This window comes from Peromyscus maniculatus, chromosome 5 (assembly GCF_049852395.1).
Source record: "Peromyscus maniculatus bairdii isolate BWxNUB_F1_BW_parent chromosome 5, HU_Pman_BW_mat_3.1, whole genome shotgun sequence".
Lineage (NCBI taxonomy): Eukaryota > Metazoa > Chordata > Mammalia > Rodentia > Cricetidae > Peromyscus > Peromyscus maniculatus.
The window spans coordinates 72,419,795-72,443,560 of record NC_134856.1 but is presented as its reverse complement, the minus strand read 5'-3'; the positions used below and the strand labels follow the sequence as shown (position 1 = coordinate 72,443,560).

The 23,766-nt window shown below is 41.6% G+C and overlaps 1 protein-coding gene across 6 annotated transcripts in view; it reads right to left on the bottom strand.

Annotated features, from left to right (window-relative positions):
* C5H10orf67 (chromosome 5 C10orf67 homolog) overlaps positions 1–21,318 on the bottom strand; it is a 120,653-nt gene extending 99,335 nt beyond the window's left edge. For 2 of the 6 annotated variants that reach the window (XM_042278038.2, XM_076572583.1), the window contains exons 1-4: positions 20,756–20,971; positions 10,229–10,349; positions 7,851–7,994; positions 3,072–3,146 (exon numbers count right to left, since the gene is read on the bottom strand). In XM_042278038.2, the coding sequence (XP_042133972.2) occupies positions 3,072–3,146; positions 7,851–7,994; positions 10,229–10,349; positions 20,756–20,868 (453 nt within the window). In that variant the 5' untranslated portion in view covers positions 20,869–20,971. Of the gene's footprint in view, positions 1–3,071; positions 3,147–7,850; positions 7,995–10,228; positions 10,350–14,474; positions 14,561–20,755; positions 20,975–21,176 lie in introns of those variants that run through there. The other 4 variants (XM_042278036.2, XM_042278037.2, XM_076572582.1 and 1 more) reach the window with 4 other exon arrangements.
* Between the last annotated feature and the right edge of the window lie 2,448 nt (positions 21,319–23,766).

Below are 23,766 nucleotides of genomic sequence, written 5' to 3'. Positions count from 1 at the left end.
ATTAAGGACTACAGAAGCATGAAGACCTGTGTTTGGATCCTCAGCATGCTCAGGAAAGCTGAGTATGGCTGCATGTCTGTAATACCCCCAGCCCTTGGGAGAGTGGAGACCGGCAGATCCTAGGAGCTTGCTGCCAATCCAGTCTAGTGAGGTCCGGGTTTAGGAGAGGCTCTGCCTCAAAATTAAGATGGAGAGGCTGGCGACATGGCTCTGTAGGTAAAGGTTCTTGCCACCCCGAAATCGGATCCCCTGAGTTTGATTTTTAGAACTCACATGAAGGCGGAAGGACAGAACCACCCCCAAAAAGTTGTCCTATGACTGCCACACATAAACAAACATATGAATGTGAAAAAGAACAAGGGTGACAGGATTCTGTGCAGATTTTTTCCAACTTAACACAAGCTAGAGTCATCTGGGAAGAGGCTATCTTAACTGAAAAGAAAATGCCTCCATCAGACTGACCTACAGGCATGTCTGTGGGGCATTTTCCTGATTGATGATTGATATGAGAGAGACAAGACCTGTAGGGCCTGAGAGTCCTGCTCCCAGCCCCTACACAGAGTTCCATAAGAGAAATGTTTCTCAGGAGTGGGGGAAATGAAAGATTTTTATGATAACTTCATACCCACAGGCAAATGCTCTTCATTCTATGTGTTCTTTATTCATCTTATTTTCTTCTGGTTTCTTTCACCTGTTACAAATTCCCAAGCATATATATATATATATATATATATATATATATATATATACACACACACATATATATGTGTGTGTGTGCATATATGTATGTGTATGTATATATATGTATATATACGTATATATACATACATTCATTAGCAACTTGTTAGTAATAAAAAAAAACTACAAGGCAAACTCTCAGGGATAAGCATTCTTTGCAGATACGAGTCATGCTTGGCAAAAGCTTGGTCACGGCTGCAGTTGTAAAAAGTTCTGGCTTATTTCTTATATTTTTGGTTGTGAGCCTAGCCTTTAACGGCTGAGCCATCTTTCCAGCCCACTGGCTTATTTCTTAAAGGGATAGCTACAAGGGTTACAAGGGAAAAGCCAAACCAATGAGAGGCCTAAGGAAGAGGCAAAGAATACGTGTACTATATAACATTTCTTAAGTGTGATTAATAATATCCAGACATGATTAATCAGTTAATAGCCTTTTTCTGTTAATCACCTGAATCTTGGGACCTAAACATAGTTTACTGAGCCTAAATCTTGCATTAAAAATTGGTGTAGAAATAAATACAAAGTGTTAACTGCTTTTTTAATCAGAGCAGGGAGGTATTGATGAGGCAGGGCCAGTGGAGAAAGCTTAGGGCAGTGTAGGTGCTATGGATCTCTTTAAGGATTATAATATAACAAGACCAGACACCTGCAATATCACTCTAGTTTGCCATAAATCTATTGAAAGGCTTTGATCCAATAAGGCCAAACATCTGCAGTTTTGCACATGAATAAAATCTGTGAAAGTTCTGCCTGTAATCTATCCCAAGGACACTTTCTTTGGCCATTTTGCCCTGTCACTAAGTCAAGGATGGAGAACAAGACCTCTAAGTGTCTACAGTCCACATGGAACAATAGCTCTAGCTACGAAGCATATTTTAGTATGTTTTGATGTTCTTTTCATCAAAATTATACAGTTAAATAAGAAGTTGTCTTCCTGACCATCCACAAATATGTGTCCATAAGATTGAGATGTAATCTTGAGATTATATGTACACATTACATAAAAATGCATGGTAAATGGGGAGATATCATAGCTGTTATTGCACAAGTGAAATTACAGATGAAAGCAACAGTTTTCATAGTCAGTGATCCATAAGCCTTGCTGACCAGTTATACCATTCCTCTGGTGGGTTGACATCTGAATTATCAATTGCTATGAGTTGTAATTGCCTCATGGCCCATAATAGCTCATGATAATTGCTCCCAACAAAGACCACTGAGTGTTACTGGACTGTATAAAAAAGCAAGCTGAGCACACCATGAAGAGCAAAATAGCAATCAGCATTCTTCTATGATCTCTGCTTCAGCTCCTGCCTCCAGCCTCCTGCCTTGAGTTCCTGTCCTGACCTCCTTGATGATGGACTGTAAGCTATAAGACTAAACAAACCCTTTCCTCCCAGGTTGCTTTGATTCTGGTATTTATCACCACAACAGAAAGCAAACCAAGGCATGCTTCTTCAATCAGCACCGATCTTTTCCCCTAGGCCTTACAGTACATCACCTACTGTTCCATTGGCCAGGCCTGGCTTCCAGTGCACAGGCCTGGAAAAAGGAAAGTCTATAAAGTTGGAAACGCTGATGAGAATGGGAGAGAAGCAAGCACCACCAACATCCACAACAGGCTCTGGGAAGTATCCACTCACAATTACTAACTGATGGTTAATGATGACTCATGCATAGAGCTAAGAGAAGGGCCACACCAATGAGAAAGGCACTATCCTTATCTTCTAGCACAGAACATGCAGTTACATAGTTAAATACAGACATGCCAAATGCCATTTAGTAATCACTTGGTCAATCAGACATAAATATAAATAATTATTTATTGAAATATATGGAAATGAAAGATGAGACTGTAGCTGTAAATACAAAGGGAGGCATAAGGTGTTTACTAAGTCTAAAAATCATCTTCGAAAGTATGCATTTTCCCACTGTGTGAGAGAATGAAGTACCATATTGAGCACACAGCAACATCTTCGCATTAGGGAGATTACTGTGTATTTATGACGTGTCTTTTGAACTCTAGTCTTATGACTGTCTGACTTTCTTCTATCCAGCTGCATCTTCACCACAGAACTTTGGATGATTTGGGTACTTGCTGAGGAAATGAGTGTCATTTTCCAGTTTCTAGAAAGTATGTCTGTCATCATATAGTGTTACTTTGGTACACTTAATGTGAGTGTGAATAGTCTAAGCCCCAATTCTCTGAGATGACTTCAAATTTGAGGAAACATACCTTCAAAACTAAAAGTGTAGACTGGGAACTCAAAGTGAGCTCCACTCCCTGTCCACGCAAGCATCAAAGCTTGTTCTTGATGGCACTCAGAACCCACCTTGTACATTCCTTTGACAACAGCTATGGCATCACTCAGCTGCTGTTGATAGCTTTTTCTCAGGACATCTTCAGCCTGCAAACCAAAAATAAATGTAGTAAGCACCACTGCATGTCTGAATACAGTCCATACTCCTCGGGGAGAGGGCAGAGCAGTGATGCCTTGACTCAAGGCAGTCACCATCTTGAGAATTTCAATCGATCATCATTTCTTCTCTACCGAAGCTATTGTAGCATGTTTAATTTTTATTTGTGATTACCCAAGAGCAATACAAAGATGCTGTGGATAAAATACAGATAACTTAACAATGTTTCATTGTATACATCAACTAAAGTCTTTGAGACTATTCCTAGAACTGCTTAGAAAAAGAATAAGATCTATTTATATTCACATGTTCATATAGTCTGTATACTTCTTTTGTTCTTTAATTTTAACTTTGTGTGTGTGTGTGTGTGTGTGTGTGTGTGTGTGTGTGTGTGTGTGTTTCCTGCATCTATATCTGTATACAGCTTGTGTGCCTGGAGCCCAGGGAAACTAGAAGAGAGAGTTAGATCCCATTGACTGGAGCTACAGATGGTTGTGAACTGCCATGTGGGTGTTGGGACTCAAATCCTAGTCCTCTAAAAGAACACCCAAGTACTCTCAACCACTGACCCATCTTTCCATGCCCTAGTATTTTTGCTTTTCAATGATATAGGCTCATAAAAAGGATAGCTTTGTTGATTTATAGGCTATAATAATTTTGTTATTTAAATAAATTTGATTATATCTGCCTAGGGTAAAAATGAACATTATTTTAAAAAATACTCTTGGTTCTCATATCCATTCTGATTCTAGCATGGTGTACAAACAACAAATAGGTGTTTGAGTCAGAAAGGACTGAATTTAAATACTGTGCTCCACTATGGTTTGAGCTGATATAAGGTATTAAACTTGGCAAGCTTAGTTTCTAAAATTTGTATCTCAAGACCAACAGGATTTCCATTTGGGGGTTTGGAGAGACTAGATTATATAAATGCATTCAAAATGCTTAGCAAAGCATTTACTATGATATGGGCACTAAAATATGAGTCTTCTTTTATATCACAGAAATAATACCAATCTTTTATATTTTATTTTAGGCGGAGTCTCACTGTGTGGATCAGGCTGGCCTAAAACTCCCAGAGGCCCTAGAAAAAGTCAGCAGATAGAGATAAATCATAAAGATCAAGGCAGACATTAATGACGTAGCAAACAACAGCAAAGTTAATGCGAAGAATCCATGAAACAAAGAGTTGGTTCTTTGAAAAGAAAACTGGGATCAACAAACCCTTAGCCAAACTAATCAAAGAGGGTGGGCAAGATGGCCCACTGGGTAAAGGGACTCTCTACCAAACCTGATGACCTGAGTTTGATTCCCTGAACCCACACAGTGGAAGGAGAGGACCTCTGACCCCCACATGGGTATCAAGGTGCTTGCATGTTTATCCCACTACATACACACCAACTAGCCAAAAAAAAAAAAAAAAAAAAAAAAAAGAGAGAGATAAAACCCAGTTTAACAAAATCGGAGGTTAAAATGGAGCCATTGCAACAGATAACAATGAAATTCAGAAAATCATTAATTATTATCTTAAAAACATGTATTTCAATAAATTTGAAAATCTAACAGCAATGGATGGATTTCTAGGTGAAGGTAACCAAAATTAAACCAAGATGAGACAACCAACTTAAACAGATCTACTTAATATAATCAGAATATTTTAAATAGTGAAAAACTCAAAGCATTTTCAGTGAAATCAGGAACAAGACCAGGGTGCCTACTTTTCTCATTCTTATTTAATTAGTACTATAAGTCTATCTATAGCAATAAGAAAAGAGAAGCAATTAAAAGAGACATAAGGGCTGGAGATACGACTTAGTGGTTAAGAGCACTTGTTGTTCAGCTATGAGCATCAAAGTTCAGATTGCAGCACCCATATCAGGCGGTTTGCTGCAACAGCTCTGAGGACTATGACGCCGTCTTCTGGCTTCTGTAGGTACCCACCCTCACATGTGCACATACATTCACACATATGCATACACACATAATAATAATAATATATTTGTAAAAAGGGTACAAACAGAAAAGATAAAGAAGTTGAAATATCTTTATTTGCAGATGATATGGTTATATACCTAAGGGACACTAAAGATTTCACCAGAAAACTCCTAGAATCATCATACAAAAATGAGTAGCCTTCCTATATTCTAATGAGAAAAATACTGAGAAGAAATCAGAGAATTCCAGTAACAATGGCCTCAAAAAAAAAAAAAAAAAGAAAAAAGAAAAAAGAAAAAAGAAAAAAGAAAGGAAGGAAGGAAGAGAGAGAGAGAGAAGAAAGAATGAAAGAAAGAACAAAAGAAAGAAAAAGATAAAAGGACCCATCTTGTAATAACCCTAACTTAGGAAGTCACTTCTACATTGAAAACTTCCAAGCCCTGAAGAGGGAAATTGAGGAAGACAGTAGAAGATGAAAATACTCTCATGCTCATGGGTCAGAAGAATCAATGTGACAAAAATGGCTGTCTGACAGTTGTTTAGCTTGAACTGTTTAGGGGGCCCCCAGGCAGTGGGATCGGGACCCATCCCTGGTACATGAGCCAGCTTTTTGGAGCCCAGGCCTATGGTGGGACACTTTGTGCAGCCTTGGTGCAGGAAGGAGGGGCTTGGACCTGCCTCAACTGAATATACCAGGCTCTTCTGACTCCCCATGGGAGGCCTTGCCTTGGAGGAGGTGGAAATGGGGGGTGGGCTAGCGGGGAGGCTGGGGGAATCTGTGGTTGGTATGTCAAATGAATAGAAAATCTAATAATAATAAAAAAGTGCATTAAAAAAATGGCTGTCCAAGTCATTTGGCTTGATCTGTTTGGGAGGCAGCTGGGCGGTGGTGCCGGATCCTGGGCTCGTTGCATGAGTTGGCTGTTTGAATCCTGGGACTTATGCAGGGACGCTTGGCTCGGTCTGGGACGGGGGGACTGGACCTGCCTGGACTGAGTCTATCAGGTCGATCCTGGTCGTCGGGGGAGACCTTGATCTGGAGGAGGTGGGAATGGGGGGTGGGCTGGGGGGAGGGGGAGGGGCGGAGGGGGAGGGAGAGAATGGGAATCTGTGGCTATTATGTGGAACTGAATGGTGTTGTAAAATAAAAAATAAATAAATAAATAAAAATGGCTGTCCAAATGAAAGCATACTCAGTCACTGAAATCCCAACCAAAGTTCCAGCATTGTTCTTCACAGTCATACCAAAAACTATCTTAATATTCATATGGAAGCAAAAAAAAACCCCCTGGGTAACCAAAGCAATCCTGAACAGAAAGAGTACAATTGAAGGTATTACTCTGTCTGGTTTTAATTTACTCTACAGAGGCACAGTAATCCAAACAGCATGGTACTGGACGAAAACAGATTTGTGTATCAGTAGACTGGATAGAAAACTGAGATATAACTTCATGCAATTACAGCTGCCTGGCTTTTGATGAAAGCACTAAAAATACACATTGGAGAAAGGGCAGCATCTTCAACAAGTGATTCTGGGAACAGGGACATCAACACAAAGATGCTCACAGAGTCTCTGTAACTCCAGTTCCAGTGGATCCAACACCCTCTCCTGTATAGACACCAGACACTCAGGGAGCAGACATACCCATAGGAAAACACCCATATACACAAAATAATAAGATAAATTTTGAGTATAAAAAAACCCACATGGTTCAGGAGGTCATAGGCCCTAGAAGTGGGTAACCTACTACTACTGTAAGACATTTTTAAAAGCCCCAATGGCCTAACAAATAAGGCCTTCTAAATATTTATTTATTCTAAATATTCTAAATATTTGTATAGTCCAAATTAGTGATGCTCTTAGCCTTGGTCAGAGGTTTCTTTTCTTAGTGGCAGCAGTCAGTGCAGAGACTCACAAGTAGTTGAAGTGATGATAATAAGTAAATGTTCAGCCCTAAATAAGATATCTATATTACCTCCTCCCTAGAAAGCACAGGGAACCTGCAGAAGAGGGAGCTGAAAGAGTGTAAACACTGGAGAATGGAGAAGGGCTGCTGTGAGATGCTTTCTTCTGGTTGAGACGTGGCCACCATGTCATGGATCTTTAGTAGCTATGGTTACCTAAACAAGACCCGTGTTATTTCAAGCCAGTCAAAAATTCCAATGTGGAGTGGGAGGGGTTCATGAGGTTTCACCCCTAGCTAAGGAACTGTTGATAACTGGTGGATGCTGGGGGAAGGAAGCCATTTTTCTTTGGCTCTACGGCCACTGATATGCTGCACATGTTCATGCAGGCTGCACTAGGTGAACTGAGTGGATTATTAAAAAAAGGCATGAAAGTAGGGTGGCTGGGTATGTGTTGGGAGAAGGTCTGGGGGAGTTGGAGGAAGGAGTTGGGATAGATATGATTAAACACATTGTACATATGCAAGAAATTATTGAAAACTAAACAAAAGTACTGTTTTTAAAAAACGTTCAAGAGCAAGCATCTGGCAGAGAATCTAAAGTTCTGCTGCCTGACGGGTAATTGTGAGCAAATTAACCTGTTTCCCTATAACTAATAGTCATACCAACTGTACAAGGTAAGTGTGAGGATTACTGAGGTCACACGTGAAGTGTTCACCCAAGTTCCTGACAGTATTAGCTCCTGAGACATGTCTTACAAAACTGCAGTTACCCTGATAAGTGACTGCGTTCAAACCCATACACATCCAACACAGGATCAGTTCACACAGCAGAGCGAACGAGAGGGTACCTACCTGTCGATAATATTTTTTCATTTCTAAAATCCTGTCATTAAGCACACTGACGATTTTCCAAGACTCCTCTTTAAGTCGGTCCTCGAACTTCAGCTGAACCAAATCTTTGAGGAATCCAAAATCCACCTGAAGTGATGTAATCATCTACAAAATAAAAATCATTCATCACTGTAGAGAACAGGGTCTTGGGTACCAATATTCCAGCACATTCCTTGGTGCAGGGCATTTGACCTGGCACTTGGCTTCCCTTTGAAGATTATCTCTCTGATATGGTTTATTAGAGAAGTCCAATAATTCTTTCTCACTATGTCTAGGTTTTCAAAATGATGTCTGATTTCAAAACTAAGATATGTGAGTGGAGTAGTATGGTTTGAGTATGGCCTGCTCCTTCCCAGACTTATGCTGGAATTTAATCTCCATCATGAAACATTAAGAAAATAAAATGTTAGTGTGACTATGCTGTTCACAGGTGAAAACTTGGGGATGTGATTAGGATGAGATAAAATCCTGGGGCAGAAGACAGGGAGGGGTGTGGGAAGGAGGAAGTAGAAGAGGAGGCAAGAGGAGGCAAGCCAGGGCTTGTGAACTGTGTCTCAAAGAAGGTTCCCAAGGCTCCCACACCACTGCCATCTAAATCCTCCTGACTAAAACTTAGTTTGGGCACACCTAGCTACCGAGGAAGAACATTATAAAGATACTGCTGGAAAATGTCATTCTAAAAGAAGACAATAAATAGACAAGCATGTGGCAAGGCGACATCTTCAAAAGCTCTTAGCAATGTAAAGGTACAGCCTTTCAGCAGGGCAACTTGGCAGTGCCCTTCAAAGTGACTCATGTACATACCCTCTGACTCACAAATTCCCTTTTAAGAATTTACGCCACAGATTTACTGGCACTTGAGTCCATGCAGGATTATTCATCACAGAGAAAGATTAGAAACTACCAAAATGTCTATCAATACAGGAATAGCAAATATATGATGTACATCTTGTGCCATAGCTATGGGATAAAGCAGACACTGGGTATTGAACCCAGGACCTTGCACAAGCTGGACAAGCACTCTATCTCACTACACTTCCTCCCCAGTTGATTTTGGTTTTGTTTTTTATTCCCCCCCTTTTTTTTTAAAATTTTGAATGTGATTTTTGACACAGTGTTTCATGAAGTTGCCCAGGCTGGCCACAAACAAGCAATCCTCCTGTCTCAGCTTCCTGATTAGCTTGGATTCCAGTCATGTGTTACTGTATTCAACTATGTGGAAGATTTTTATGTATAGATTTGGAATGATTTTCAAATAGGTGAAAAATAAAAAGCACCTGAGACAATATGTAGTAGTATTTCAATTCATGTAGTAGTCTTAATAACTCAGTATCTTATTTATGAAATATTCTTCTTTTTCAATCTCAAAAGATCCAAAGGAAATGATATGCTTTGACCAAGCTATACCGTTAGAAAGTTATTTAGTATCTCATTGTCTTCATTTATCTATTGTAATGGGTAGCCATTTCAGCTTGGATCTGGAAGTTCCAACCCCCATTGAGACTCTGGCAACTGTTACGCCTATGAGGCGGGGCCAGGGGAGGCGCCTGGAGATCCGAGAGCTGGATGGGCGAGCACTCTCTCTGTGCCGGGACCCTGAACGTTGGAGGTGGACCGAGCAGAGCTCCAGAGAACACCGCTGGACTGCGATACACCTTTCCCAGACTCTGCGACCTACCTTTCCCTTCTTGTAAGTTGCCCACTAAATAAATCTTCCTTTTAACTAAGTGGAGTGGCCAAAATAATTTCACCAATAATCTATATGTAAAATATTTTCTACGTTTCTTAATGTATCATAAGGAGAAAATATTCACAGATGTAAAAAGAATAGATATTATAAAGTACAGCTGGGGGCCGGGGCAAAGGCTCAGTGGTTAAGAACACCTTTTGCTCTTGCAGAGGACTGGGTTCAGGTCTCAGCACCCACATGGTAACTTACAACCATCTGTAACTGCAGTTCCAGAGCATTTGATCCCTTCTTCTGACCTTTCGGAGCACCAGGCACACATGAGGTACACAGACAAAACACACATGTACACAAAGTTACAATTCAATCTTTAAGAATTAAAAAAGAATACAGCGTTCAGTCTGCTCAGTTTCCCAAAGACCTTACTATTTTGAGACACTCTCAATTGAGAAAATCTCAATCACTTCAGTTTTGCCAATAAAAGACGTATAAAACCACATGTGTAGGGATGTTGTTCAGCGATAAGTGCTTTTTATAACATTCATGAAACACTGAGTTTGATCTCTAGTACACTTACTCCCCCCAAACAAAAAATTACCCTATAAAGACAAACAACACACAAAATTATTTTAGAAGTTACACCCAGATTTACCTGTATTAACTTTTCTGTTGATTGAGTCAAATCTTTCAATGGCAAAATTTCACTGCAATCTGTCTGAGTAGCATGATCTGAGGTGAAAAAGCCAACCTTTAAATCTTCTGAAATAGTAAGTCTGGAAAGAGAATAGATTAAGTTTCCTTAGAAAAAGGCAAGCACACATATTTGGAGGTAAATTCAATTATATTTACAATACTTCAAGAGACTACTCAATAAAGAAACTTCTGGAATATCTGGTCATGCATGACTTGGATTTGGCCTGGTTGTCAGATTCCCTACACTGTGGCACCCTAGTCTTTGTGTGTTTTTTCCATTTTTTCTGATGTACTTAAGTCTATTATCTTAGTATCTTATCCTGTGTTATTGTTAGAGATGATTATAATTTATGCATGGGCATATCTAACAGAAGCACATCAAGATGGAGATTCTCCTGGTGTGAGCTGAGAATCCTTGGGGCTCCAGAACACTCTGTGGGGTAATCTGCAGGAGGAAACTTAGTTTTTCATAGTAATAGTAGGAATTTTTCATTTTCCCTAGGATTCTCTCACAAAAGTTCACTGGTGTGTTCCATGGCTGTGTAACTGCTGGAACACAGAACTGACTGGGATGAATCCTCTGCCTGCCTTCAAGCCAGGCATAAAAAAGATTTGAAAAAACAGTGACACCTTCCACCTTAAAATTGGGGTTCTGAAAAATATGGTTACATTTTCTTTAAAGTTTGTTATTTATATTGACACATGATTTTTTTATCACTATACTAAAAGAGTTATAAATATGCATTTAATTTCTACTTTTTAATTTTGACTACGACAACTATCAATAGATACAACGAATGTAAACCAAAGTTTGTTGAAGTAGTCAACACTTTGAAGAAACTCTAAGAGGCTCTGAAGCCAGAAAGCTTGAGCCCTACTTTAGATAATCACCATCCTGTAACTGACTGTCAAACTCTACCCCTGAAGCATCTGGGGGCCAGGGGCCAGCCTTTGCACACTCCTTCACAGCTCTATAATGACTAGCATCTTCAAATGCTAGAAATAAGCTCATTTTCTGCATGTACCCATCAATTTGATCAAACTTATCACAACCTTTTGTTTCTAAAATGTCAGCTGAGGGGTGGGGGGAGGAAGGGAGGGAAGAAAGGATGGATGCAAGCATGCAAACGAGCCAACAAAGTCCAATAGAAGCAGAGGCTGTGATGTAGACATTTTTCTTACTCTTCTGCTGAGCAGCAGGGGCAGACCTGCTAGGGGTACAGTGGCAGAGCTGTAGAGGCCTCTGCCAGAGAACTAGCTAGTTCTGAAACCTGCCACACCCCTGTTCTTTCTGTTTTTATCACATAATGTGTGTCTCCGGTTGGCAGTTTCTGCCAATCCTAGTGGAAGCATCCTAATGGGCACTGTAACCATGTGACTTCAGGGAAATGAGTTAACTTTTCCTTGCCTCAATTTCCTCTTGTATTTTTTTTAACGTTATGTGTATGAGTGTTTTGCCTTCATGTATATTTGTGTACTGTGTTCCTACTTAGTTCTGAAAGAGTCAGGAAAAGGATGTCTGGTCCCTTGTAACTGGAGTTACAGTTGTGAGCCTATTCATGAATACTGGCAATCAAACCCAGTCCTCTGGAAGAGCAGCCAGTTCTCTTAATCTCTGCAGCATGCCCCAGTTTCTTCTTATGGGTAACAACAGTACAGTGTCCGTAGGATCATTGATAGACGAGTGTATTCATTGTAGAATCACTTTGGTGTGGTGCTTGATGCACACGCAATAAACTCTCAACAGTGCTGGTATTGTCGCCGAGGGGGAGTTGTGATGATAACGCCAGCATCATCATGCTTCTTTCCTTCTTCAGTCCTCTCTCTCTCTTTCTCTGTCTCAGAAAGGGTCTTTCTATTATGTAGTTCTGGCTGTTCTAGAACTTACTATATAGACTGGGGTGACCTCTATCTCAAAAAGATCCACCTGTTTCTGGCCCCCACGTGCTGGGATTAAAGGCATGCACCACCATGCATGGCCGACGGTCAGGTTTTCAAATATCACAATTTGTCCATCATATTTGAAGAAAACTATGAAAGCATGGCCGTATTCAAAAGCTAATTTGAGATTTAAAACTTAATACTCAAAATAATGATTTTCAATGAATTTCACTAAATTTTCAATTGTGCATCCATATTATGATGGCAAACTTTATCTTCAGCAGCAGCAGCTAGGTAGAGAGAAGCATCTGATGCTAATTAAGATTTCTGATTTTTTTCTCCAGAAGAAACTGTGTTTTAGATTTAGTTTAGTTCAGTTTAGGAGCTTGAGTGTTTTTCTCACTGACATGGTGTTCTGGAAACATGCACAGGTCCTCCTCATCCCTGCACATTATTTTAGGAGATGTTGAAAAGGAGAAGTCTTTCTGCAGGCCCCTTCTAAGTTATGTTTTCAGAGTAACCTTGAAGAATGAGGTAACATCTTGCCCCTAGTAGGAAGCAATGGTGGCCAGGCTGGAGAGATGCTTGATAGATAAAAACGCTGGATGGTCTTGCTGAGGACCCTGGTGTGGTTCCCAGGATCCATGTGGCTACTAAAACCGATTAGTAACTTTAGTTCCAGGGGAGTTGGTTGTATCTGCTGACCTCCCTAGACACCAGGTACACACACAGTACACTTACATACATGAAGGTAAAACACTCCTATACACACATACACAAAATTAATAAATTAATCTTTTAAAAAAAAGTGGCTCACAATCCCTGGGAACCTCTCCTTGAGTGTAACTCCCTGCATGTAGATATCTACCATGGGTCTTTCACAACACCTCTGTGGGAATGGGAGGTGAGATGGGGCACTCAATACAAATGAAAATGAGGCGCAGGATGCTGCCTTGATGGAGTCACTTGTTTCTCACCCTGGTACCATATGTTGTCCACCAAGGAGCAGGAGCAGTGACAGGAAAACCTGTTAGTGACTGAGCAGGGTGACATTTCAAACAGTCCCTGACAAGCGCTTGACCCAGAAAGACCCAGAAAGAGTGTGGTCGCACCCACCTGCAATCCCAGCACCGAGGACTAAAATACAGCAATAGCACATTTGAGACCAGCCAGTATTGAATGTTCTCCTTAAGAGCAACTTACGGAGATCAGTGAAATAATAATCAATATTTAAGTCTCTGCCCCTATGAAATCTATAGCCAACTCTGAAAAATAATTCATGAAAAACACCAATAAAGTATCCTGACAATGTAAGATTAGTTATGGTATTACCCTACACTGTAGAAATGAATAAGTTAGACAATCAAAATTAAACATATTTTTAAATGCTTTACAAAAATGTAGGAGAAAAGCAACTCTTAGAAATGATGACAGAATTTCAGGAAAATATTCCTTGTACTTCAAAGATGGCAACTATTGATGATGAATTGTTTTTCTAAGAAAAATGTATTTTAGAAACTTACGAGTTCTCTCACAATATATGAGACAATTTTATGACATAAAACAAAAAGTTATGACATTTTTAAATGTGCACCTTGAAATTTAGATAACCGTGTAGAGTTTTTCTAATATCGCCATCAATCTCTAAGCCTTTCAATTTTAATAATTTTAAATTTATATTTATTTACCTATTTATGCACATGTATATGCACTTGCCATCACCTACATGTCAAGGTCAGAGGACAATCGGTAGGTATGGGTTTTCTCCTACCATGTAGGTCCTAGTGATTGAGCTCAGGTCTTCAGGCCGGCTGGTAAGTGCCTTAACTTGCTAAGTTATCTCTCTAGCCCTAAACTATTATTTTTGAATCTATCATTTTCATTGTCTCCCGAGGTATCTTGCCGAAACCTATACTGTGTCCCTATCTTCCCATGAAGGACTTGGATATCCCTCCTCATCAAAAAAGAATTAAATTCAGTCTTCATTTTCTAACCTCAAAAATCTGGGTCCAAACTAATGATCTGAGCATCCTGTGTTTTGTACTCTGTATATGAGTGCCAGGTGCTCGAGTTGGCACCAAGAATAGTCACAGTGGACAAGGAGAGGCCCTTGCTCTTGTGGCATCTATATTCTAGTGGACCACATACACAGTGAACAAAAATGCAGTACATATTCTGAAGTCGTAGGCCTCATCCCTCAGAAACCCCAGGTGCTCTTTTCATCTGCCAGGTGAGCAGTCTGAGACTCTTCTCCACTCCAGCTACACGCTCAGTCTGGGCTTAAGTCTGCCCACAGTTCTAGCCACTAAATCGTCGGCACTCACCTTCTTTCCCTCTTAGTTTTCCATCTAGTCTCTCTTAACTTCTCATTGTGGACGAGTCAAAAAGGTAGACAATGACATGGGGATGATTAAAAAAAAATATTGAGAGAAGGTCAGTGGGCCCAGCAGCTAAGGATGTGGATCTGATGAGGAGGAGTGAGAAGAGACAGGGAGACAATTATGATGACTACAAGATTGGGAATACTGAATGAACAAGTAAGTGTATTTAAGATGATAGAGTGAAGGTTTTCAGTCTCTGAAAAAAATATTTATAAGTGTAGAAAAGGAATAGGCTGGAATGTACCCTGAGACAGGGAAAGGAAATTAGAAAAACTGGCATAAGCTCATGGTTTCACAAATACATGGATGTATAAATGCATATATACACTTAGGTCTACAAATAGTTACAGGTGAATGTATGTGCATATGTTGTGTGAACATATATTATTTAGGTGCATATATATTTGGTTCTATTTATACCTGACAAGGGGACCTACAAGAGTAGAGTGGTACACCAGTAGCAATGAGCATCCCCTAAGTCCAGGGACTACTTAAATGCCATCCTCCCCTGAATGTAACCAGGTCCCTTTGGAAAGAGAGTGATTTGAGAGGGATATAAAAGTATAAAACTATGCACAAACAGAAGTGTAAAATGAACCCATAACATTTTCATATGATGGAAAACGAACAAATACTTAATAAATGATGATGACAGTTATATGAGGGTTATGAGAGAATGAAGAAGAATCTGGATTGAAAAGAGTCCCACCAGCCATATTGAGGACACTATGAACATCAAAATAAAAAATGGAAGTACTAACTTATAATGCACTGAATAAATATAGCCCATTGAAGGTATCCAATTATAGCAACTGAATAGTTAAGGAGCTTTGTATTGATGTGATGAAGAAAAATTGAGTGGAGTGTATAGGAGACCCTGACAAGTACACAAACAGGGCGAAAACAGAACCAGGACTTGCTAACCTCCGCAAGGGTGAGCAATTGAATCCATCCACGGCGGCTGAGGCCAGTCGGGATAAATTCACTTAGGTAGAGGAAGTCTTCGACCCACCAACGAGACAAAATCAGCACAACAGGGAGAATGGCACGTTTAAGTTAGAGAGCCTTGGAAGACACTAACCTAGCAAGATCAGAGGGTTTTGTTTGTTTGCTTTTGCAGACGGGGTTTCTCCTGCAACTCACCATGTAGACCAGGCTGGCCTTGAACTCACAGAGATCTGCCTGCCTCTGCCTCCCAAGTGCTGAGATTAAATGCCTGTGCCTCCATGCTCAGCTCAAGGTCATTGTTATTAATAGTGGCCAATTGAACAGCTTTGCCAACTTTGAATCCCTGAAGCGATTACAGCTCCTCTTGGTGGCATTTCTGCTGTATAAACATGACCTGAGTCTGACTATAACAACATAAGAGCCGGAGTCACAGCTAGTTACTCTACAGGGTGTGAACTTCATATTTTGTGATAGTGTCACACACACACACAAAGCTGGGAAAGGCTGAGGAACTCTTTTAGACTAAATGTATCCTATGTCCTTGTGGGACATTATGGCTAGCTGACTGAAGAAGAAAAACTCAAGCCTAATTAACAGGTGGACCTGTCATCACATGATAGGCTCATAGAGTTTCATAAACCCATCTGGGAGTGATCACGAATGAGCGCCAAGAAGGGAGACCCTCCCATTGTTAACACTTGGAGCAATACTTTGTCTGTCTGCTTCTTTCTGGGTGAAGGGCCTGGAGTAGATATTTAGATTAATTCATGGACCATCACTAAAAAGCTCCATGCATGGCCAGGAAGGCAAAAGATTGGTGGCGAGAGCATCCAGGGAAGAGTTTTATGGATGAACTTTGAAGAACAGAGACGGGCTATAAACATCTCTGTAAGAAATGGTGACTACATTGAGAGCCACGAAACCTGGCTGTTCTGTGATCCTTAGGCCACGGAACCAAAGGCATAAGAAAGGGATCACTCTACTGCATGATGTGATTGGAATCTGATTATCAAGGGATGCTTGGGCAATTGCCAGAGTGGAGAGTCAAGGATTACTCTCTGTGCATCCCATGGGTTCTGCGAAATGCTTCTTAGTATTCTCGTGCCCAGTGGTAAAGATCAACTGAAAAACACAGCAGCCAAGACAACAAAAGGATCTGCTGGCTCAGTGAGGAGCTTTGCCTGACTGTACCTTTTAGTGTTCCTTAGCCACTGGGCAAGCTGTCCCTGCAGACCAGTGCTGCCTGCAACCTCTGCCAAGACTCTGCCACTAGCAGCCTGGACCTTTTAGTGTCGCCCATGCTGTCTCCAAACCGGTATTTATTGCAGTCTTCGGCATTTGGGGCCATTCTAAATTGTCTAAACCTTGGGTGCTATACCAACATAACAGATAGAACCCATCATCTTAACACACCCTGTTTCTCTGTAGTCTGCACACTGTATGTTTAGACCTCTGTTTATTCCCAGTCCAGAGCTGTAATTCTTTACCCTCCCCCAGTGCTAAGTGGCTTTTTTTTTCTCTATTCAACTTCATTTTCCATTAGGCTTGAACATTTATGTTCTTTTATTCCTTCCTATTTTAGGCAAAAAAAACCCCAAAACCCCACAACACTTATTTAAGCAGTAGGTTTATAGAATGTGGACAATTTTGTGTGTGAATAATTTTTATTATCAATATATTTTTTCAGGTTATTATTTAGAAACATCATAGTATGTTTGGTTATTCCTTCTGTTACTATATCAGGACAATGATACAATATATAATTTAAAAATAAACCCTCCGAAGTGTTTAAAAACAATACACCTATTTATAGAGTAACTTGCCGCAGAGGCTTTGTTAAGATATATGCTTCAATCTACACTTTTTCTTCTTCCAGTCATTTTCCAACATCTTGTTTCAAAGATGTGGAAACTGAAGTCAACAAAGGTAAATAACTCATCTAAAATTGCAAGCCAGGGGTGGGGGACAGATCTGGGATTGTAAAGTCCCCCCACCCCAGCCTTAACTTCCTGTGTGATTGATTTAGAAAGATCTGGCTCACCCAGAATCTAAATAAAATATGAAGGTTCATTCTTCAGCTTTTCTTCAAGTTTGAAGTAGCTCTAATTTTAGATGCTAACTGCTCTGCCTGGAACGGAAGCCCACATCCCAAGACCTTAGCGAAGTGGTTCCTACACAGTCCTTATTTATAGTCTGTGCAATCCTCCCAAATAATAGGTTGCTCGTTATGCATAAAGCATGGTTTTGGGAGATAACAATTATGTTTAATAAATTAGACACAAAATTAATATGCTAACTTATACAAAACAGATCCATGAATATTTATTAATAGACTGCAGCAACACATCCCACTGAGCCCTAGAATAGTCCGTCCTAACAAATGCTGGCTAATGAATTACTCAATGAAGATGACATTAGAGGTGCTAAATTTGCACTGTGGTGAATGGCTCAATGTTAGTTAAGGAAAATATCCTTTTATTGTTTTCTGTTTCAAAGTAATTATATATATATATATAATTATACACATATATGTATATATATTATATATATATATAATATATACATATACATACATACACACTTCCTGGTTGATATCATGAAACCTCATAGTTTACTTAACACAGCATCCTTTTACAAATTATTTCCAAGTTGATATACCAAGCTGGACCCCTCTTCCCACCTTCAGACCTTACTACTGAACTGCTTAAATAGATGTTTAACAGTCCTTGCTGACATTGTTTCCCAAGGTGAGCTTATCACATTACCCCCATCCTGTGCCCCACATGCCCTTTCCCAACAAAGTTAATGGCAACCTCATTTTTTCCAACTCCTCAGGTCAGAAACCTCAGAAACACCTGTCCTATGTGTGGGCAGTCCCTCAGTAAACTCGACCAATCCCTTTTTTTAACCAGTAGGAAGACTCTGATCACATCTTCAGCTTCTCCAAGGACTGCCTCCTGGTCCCCCATAACCATCCTCCTCGCCGACCACCACTTCCACAGGCAGTGGTATCTGCTTGTGTGTGAACACGGGAACAGTGGCACCTGTGCACTTGTCTGCAAGTGTGTGCACGTGGAAGTCAGCATTGAGTGTCTTCCTCCTTATTTTGGGGGGATGGGACCACTTGTGGAATTCAGGCTTCTAGCTGCATCAGCTAGACTGGCTGGTAGTGAGCACCTGGGACTCACCTGCTCCCCTCCCCCTGTGCTGGGCTTACAGATTGGCTTACATGGCTGGAGATACAAACTCAGGCCCTCATAGCAAGTGCTTTACCCAGTCCCCGTGGCCATCCTCCTTGACAGATATTCTAAAAGTCCCCTAACTGGTTTCCCCACTTGTGTCCTTGTCCCTGTTAGAGTCCAGTATCAAAACAGCAGAACAATCCCATAGATAGGTAAGTCAGACACAGGACTCTGTGTCAATACCCTCTTGGCTTCCCATCTCTTTTGAAAGAGAAGCTGAAGTCTTTATGGTGATCTAAGACCCCTTGGATGTGGCCATCTCTCTTGGGCCTCACCCCATTTCTCTATGTTAGAGTCCCGCTGGCCTCCTGGCTAGTCTAGACCAGACTCCGTGCTTTGCAGTCCTTGTCCTTCCACTCAGGATTTTGTCTCTCCGTATGTCAGCCTGGCTTATCCTGCAGTTTTCTTCTTAGTGTCCTCACAGTGAGGCCTTTCCTGACAGTCATATCTAAAATCACAATTCCCCCTTTCCACTTGGTGACTTGGGGGAGGGGGCGTGTAACATGCACACTCAATTTCCTCTGCTACCCTTCGCTTCTCTTTCTTCTTTCACGTATAAATGCTGTCTGACTTATTATGTGGTTACCGATTAACTAGTTTGGCGTTGGTTCCTAATTAGAATGTCTACTTCCCCAAGGCTGAGCTGTCTTTATGTGAACTGCCGGCTTCCTGGGGCCTAACCCGGCTGTGCTCAGATCCCTGGGTGTCAGACACTGTTCAGCCTCTCCCTCCCACTCATTTCAGAGCTCCAACCCAGTTCCCTGAGCCTTTGGGTGAAGACAAATTGTTACAGGCATTAGCAGTTCCTTGGTTCAATCAATGCATGTTAGTACTGTGCTTGGCAGAGGTCAGCCAGTCCCTTGAATCTGGCCGGAATGTTTTGTTGGGGATTTATTCTATTGTGGAATGTCAAGGAATCCGGAAGAGAAAGGGACTCTTAGGAACAGATTAGACACAGCATTCCACTGGTGTCTGCCAAGAGCTGCCTGTGATATGTGCTTTTGGCAGCTTTATCAGGGTCTCTGTGTACCCTGACTCGGTTTGACCAACATACCTATTATTTAATACAGTTGCACTAGGGAGGCTGAGCCCAGGAGGACTGTGTCACTGGGTCAGGCCTATTATTGGGCTGGTCCAGCTATAGTCAATCCTTTCCCACTGCCCCCACCACAACCTGGAGCAATCTGGGTGTTGGCCTTGCCTGGAACCAATTGCCTGTCTCCCTGAGGCCTCTACATGGAATTGCATCTTGTAGTAGTTAACCCAGGGCTATGTGCTTACTACTTTAAAAAAGTGTTTAAAAAAAAAAAAACTTGCCCCCAGAAACGTCAACTCTACATTATCCAAGTAACAACAGTAGGGCTGAGGTCAAAGGATCCCAAGAGGAAGGAATGAAACCCAGGGACCCTGAAATAATGACTCCATTAGCAAAGGCCTATGGCTCGTTGTCTCCGTGTTTTGGGGGGTGCTCCAGTTCTAAGAAAACCCATGTCAATGTCCTACTTTCCAAAGTGATAGCTTCCAGAGGCGGGGTCAAGAGAGAGGATGGGTCATGATGTGGGAACCTCGGTAATAGGACTGTATCTTTATTAAAAGCCAGGCTTGTGGGAAGTTGGGGGACAGACCCCTGCTGGTCCCACCACCAGATACCAAATCAATGCTCAGTTCTTGGACTTCCAGCTTCCAGAATCCCCAAAGAAACCTGTGTTTAAAAGCTGGAGTCTCTGGTATTTTCTGAACGCAGCCTCGTAACATTTCTGTATGGCTCTCTGCTAGACTGTACCTAGGTGAACACATTTAACACGCCCTATTGTCTGTGACGAGTGGGCACAATTGGCCACTGTCCTGTTTCCCAGCTCAGGTATAATAGAGACATAGAGAAGTAAACGGGCTAAGTCAGGGCCTGGTGAGAAGCTGAGCAGGACTGGCATCCAGACCTGAGTCCGAGCTTTTAGTCTATGATTTACTTAGGAAATCAAAGGCCACGAGGCTGCGGGCCTGCTCCGGGGGACGTGGGCGCAGTGGGCAGGTCACCTGGGGTTGTATTGGAATTGTTCAATAGCCACTTCGAGGGTCTCGAGAATCTTCCGGCATCCTTGGGTCTTCAACCTTGGGTCCTCCGTTTCCTCAGGCTCAGCCTCGGCCATGCCCGCTGGGCTGTGCCTGCGGCCACCACCTAACTACTGGCTCCAAGCTCTGAGAATCTTGAGTTCCAAAGCCAGCGTCCGTTGCCATGGCGACTCCCAGAGAAACCTGAGAAGGGTGGGTGGGGACGGGGGCGGGGCGGAGAACGGAAGGGGATGGGGTGGGTGAGGTGCCGAGCGGGCTCTGGAGGTGCCCCTCTGCCCTGCCACGCCACCTGCCCCACCAAACATACACCTTGCGACAATGCACCTTCTTCCCCGGACGCCCACAACCCAACCCGCTCCTAAAATGTCTCCAAGCAAAGCTGCACCCTGTAAATAATTGCTACGGCCCACACGCCTCCGGACCTCTCTGCTTCCTTCACCTTCAAGGCTCTGAGCTCTGGCTCCTTCAAATTTCCTACGTCAACGCCCCTCCCACATGGCTGTCAGACCTGAAGCTTGCTTGGCTCTCTTTTGCTTGGCCTGCTGATGACCCTATCTATTGGCTATGCTCCCGACATAAAGAGGCCTGGCTGTCAGCAGTATCACAAGAGAGCAGGTGGTCTGATAAAATACTGACACCTTCACCTGACCACACACACTAGGAGTGCTGCTGAGTAAAGATTTTCTTTGTGGAGATTAAATGGGCCTACATCCTTATTTAATAGAAAGGTCAGAATGTAAAAGACATGGCATTTTACACTATAGCATGTAGTGTGGAATTCAATTCACCATCTACCATGATTAAGAGAAACTATTTTTAGTGGTGACACTCTCAGTAACGACAGCTGACATGGGACACCTAAGCTCAGGGTGTCATCACTTTGGTTTAGAACTAAGTGTTCTTCGTCTTCATTTTACTATGTCCACAGAAGACACTGGGTTTTCCCCCTTCTCTCTCTTCTAATTAGCTTGCTGTTAAGAGTATAAAACAAAGAAAGAAATTCACTGGAGCATTACCACTATCTTTAAATTTAAAAAATGTGTGTGTGTGTGACAATGCCCTGGGAGACCAGGAGAGGGCGATGGATCCCCCGGAGCTGGAGTTTCAGACCATCGTGATTTGCCTTTTGGCTACTGGGGACCAAACCCCTGGCTCTCTGCAAAAGCAACAAGTGCTCCTAACAAGCCGAGCCTTCTCCCCAGCCCCATTACTATTTTATGTTTACACACAAAGACAGTAGTGTGTGGTAGCCCAGGATCATGATCCCAACATTCTGGATACAGGCAGAAGGCAAGAAGATACAAAGTTCAGAGTCCCGTTAAACTGTATCTTAGTCCCTGTCTCAAAAAGACAAGGGGAAAAGGCAAGAAAAAAAAAAAGAGGGAGGGAAGGATATAAAATTGTAACAATAACAAAATAGTCTTTAAGAGTTTGTTTTCCTTGGGGGACAGGGTTACGTTTACTCTACTGAGATTTTTATTTTTTTTATTTTCACACTAACTTCTAGGCCTGGGCATATAGTTCAGTGGCAGAGTGCTTAGCATGCACAAGTTCATGAGTTCAAGCCCTGACACCATATAAACTGGGTATTATGGTACATGCCCATAATTCAGCACTCTAGGGGCAAGAGGATCAGAAGTTCAAGGTCATCCTTCCTACATAGGGGGTTTGAGGTCAGCCTGGCTAGAGATCCTATGTTTAAAAGAAAATCTAACTTCGAAACACTTCAACATTAACTTAGGAAACTTTTATTATATAAAAGTATTTTTAATGTAGATACCTACAATACATTGTCTTTTTCTTCACCATACACATTCATTTTCTTTAAAAAAAATAAAGATAAAATTAGAACATAGCCAAGATAGTATAATGAGTTGTGATAAGCCCTTGACTGTTTGGCTCAGGTAATTATAAATGATATTTTGAAACTGATGCAAGATCTCACAGTTGAGCCCATGAGTCATCGGTCAGGGCTGTGTGGCATTTGTTGGTCAGGCTGCATAGTTACGCCATCCCCAGAAACACGGACCAAACAAAACATCTTTATTGGAACTTTGCAACACCCTGTCAAGGAGATTCAGTTTTCAGCATCCAGGGCCCTAAGGAACCAGTGTGAAGCATAACGTTCCTTGTCAGCCACCCGAGTTTGATTCGAGTGTCCTGGCTTATACAGCTGTCCGTTTCACATCACAATCTCACCTACAGTAAGAGGTCGGACACAGTCAGAGTTTGTCATATTGAAACCAGTCTTCTTTCATCAGATGTGGAGTTCATTGGTGGTTTTGCGTGGAGAAAGTTCGTGGACTCGAGGGTAAACATTAGAAATACAGGCTCTAAAACTCACTTTTGAATACTGGGCTCATTTATCTAACATCCCCAAGCTTCTGATGTTTTATAAACAAAATCTGGATAACAACAGACAGAATCTATAAAGTGGGAAGAACTTGCCACCCATTTAGCACACTCCAAAGCAGACCCCAGCCAGGCTATTGAAACAGTGTCTTCCCTCTCCCCAAGCCACCCCCGAGGAGTGCAACTGGAGCAGCCAAAGTTTTCAGCTTTCTAAAAGCTGAACATTTCAAAAGGTAGAATGATTCTTCACTTCTTCAGTCAACAGGACAGAGGGCACCGCTTAAACACATATGTGTATAAATATACTGTGACAGCCTATGAAAATGTCACCTGCCAATTATCAAGAATGATTGCACCTTAGATTAAGTAGCAGGAGGGTTTGATTAAGAGTCAAGTGGTGGCTCTGAACGTGGTAATTTATATATCCCAGTTGGACATTATCAGTTCTGTCACTCCAGTAAAAGCCAAGAGGTTTCAGCTTAGGTTTGTAATTTAAATTCTTTTGAGAGAGTCATGCTATGTGAAGTGCTTATTTTTTCTTTATCACCAACCATAATATGTGATTATGTGGTACGGGGCTGTTATGTAAACTTGTTTTATGTAACGCTTTATCCCTCACTGAA